We start from the raw sequence: 1,747 nt of genomic DNA on the forward strand, positions 1-1,747 counted from the left end.
TGCTACAGACTATCCCGGGCAGGAAAGTAATGCTGACAAAAGAAACACGAAAATAAGTTTCCTCCTGGAAAACCCCTAGTGAGGGTCTTTCTCGGGTGGAGACGCGGTGCGCTGCAAACTGCCAAGGCTAAAGGCCAATCCCAGCCCTCCCAAGGTTTCCAGCGGCGCTGGGGGCGCTTTAGGCTCCCGCGGCGTATCTCTGACAGGGGTGGGTGGGTGGGGGTGGTGGTGTCGGATGTGTTTGTATCCGCAGCCTACAGGTGCGGAGTCAGACCCCAAAGTAGGCAAGCTGGGTTGAATCTGGCCCTCTCAGGAGATTCTGAACCGACCCACCTCTCCCATTCAAAACAACAGCTTCGGAACATTTTTTTTTTTTTAACGCAGCCGAATTCGACATCAGCTTCATCCAAAACGGCAAACAAGCCTGTTCCCATCGCCAAATTGGAATCGGAGCTTAATTCGGGAAAAAGAGAAGGAGAAAACCTCCCCCGGCGCTCCATGCTTCCTTGAGGGTCTCCTGCGACCCCTCCAGCCCGAGACCCCAGCGGTGCTTTCAGGCGTCCCAGCGCCCCGCGCTCTTCCTCTCCCAAGCCGCGCGTCCCCTCGCGGCCGGCGCCGTTAGGGTTAAAAGTTACCTCTCTGTTTCTTCTGCCTGCAGCCCCCCCCCCCACCCTCGGGGCCGGATGATGTAACCCCCCTCCCCGCGCCCTCCCCGCCCCCCTCCACCATGTGACACTTTAATTAATAATAGCGCCGTCAGCACAACAAACGCACAACACAAGGAGAAACTTGGTGTCCAGGGGAGGCCCCCGGCGACTGGAGCGCGGCGGAGGCAGGCGCGGAGGCCGGAGGGAGAGGAGGCGAGGGGCGACCGGACGCGGGGAGGGAGCTAGGCGAGCGGTCATGTGCCCGTGCCCCCTGCACCGCGGCCGTGGCCCCCCGGCCGTGTGCGCCTGCAGCGCCGGCCGTCTGGGTCTGCGCTCGTCCGCCGCGCAGCTCACGGCCGCCCGGCTCAAGGCGCTCGGCGACGAGCTGCACCAGCGCACCATGTGGCGGCGCCGCGCGCGGAGCCGGAGGGCGCCGGCGCCCGGCGCGCTCCCTACCTACTGGCCCTGGCTGTGCGCGGCCGCGCAGGTGGCGGCGCTGGCGGCCTGGCTGCTCGGCAGGCGGAACTTGTAGGAACGCGGGGCTTCTTGGTGGGGCCGGAGCCGAGACCCAGCCGGAGCGAGCAACAGGTACGCGAGCTAGCGCCAGGGCGCGGCGGCTGGGGACTGGAGACGTGAGGCTGGCTTGGGAGCCGGAGAGCCGCAAGTTTGCGGCTTCCCATCTTCTCTGCTGCATTCTCTCGCAGGGATCTTCTTCCCCTTCTTAGACAGTCCCCATCTCTCCTTCCATGTACCAGGTCCACCGTTTCTGCCCCTTGTCAACTCCTCTTAATTAAGCGCTTCCTGCCACTCACTCCATCGAGGGGCTTTGGGAGGACTTTAGCCTCCGTAAGTCCCACCAACCCTTCAAGCAAACACACAGTGCAAGTAAAAAAGTGTGCTTGCTCAGAGAACAGGGTTACAAGCCACGCCAAAGAATTATCATCTATCGCGGTTTCAAGACGAGTCCTCAGTCCTCTTCCTGCGGCCTGCCATTCCTAAGAGCCACCGTCTCCATCACCTCCGCCCCAAACCCTGTTCTCCTTCAGTGTCCCTTCTTCAGTTTCTGTAGCCCATCTTACGGTGCCCGGACCGCGTCTCGC

The 1,747-nt window shown here is 62.4% G+C and overlaps 1 protein-coding gene across 1 annotated transcript; it reads left to right on the top strand.

Moving 5' to 3' along the window:
- The first annotated feature begins 903 nt into the window (after window positions 1–903).
- HRK (harakiri, BCL2 interacting protein) lies at window positions 904–1,179 on the top strand. Its single transcript, XM_068989450.1, has one exon. The coding sequence runs from the start codon at window positions 904–906 to the stop codon at window positions 1,177–1,179; it is 276 nt and encodes a 91-aa protein (XP_068845551.1).
- The last annotated feature ends 568 nt before the right edge of the window (window positions 1,180–1,747 follow it).

Source organism: Capricornis sumatraensis, chromosome 17 (genome assembly GCF_032405125.1).
Source record: "Capricornis sumatraensis isolate serow.1 chromosome 17, serow.2, whole genome shotgun sequence".
Classification (NCBI taxonomy): Eukaryota; Metazoa; Chordata; class Mammalia; order Artiodactyla; family Bovidae; genus Capricornis; species Capricornis sumatraensis.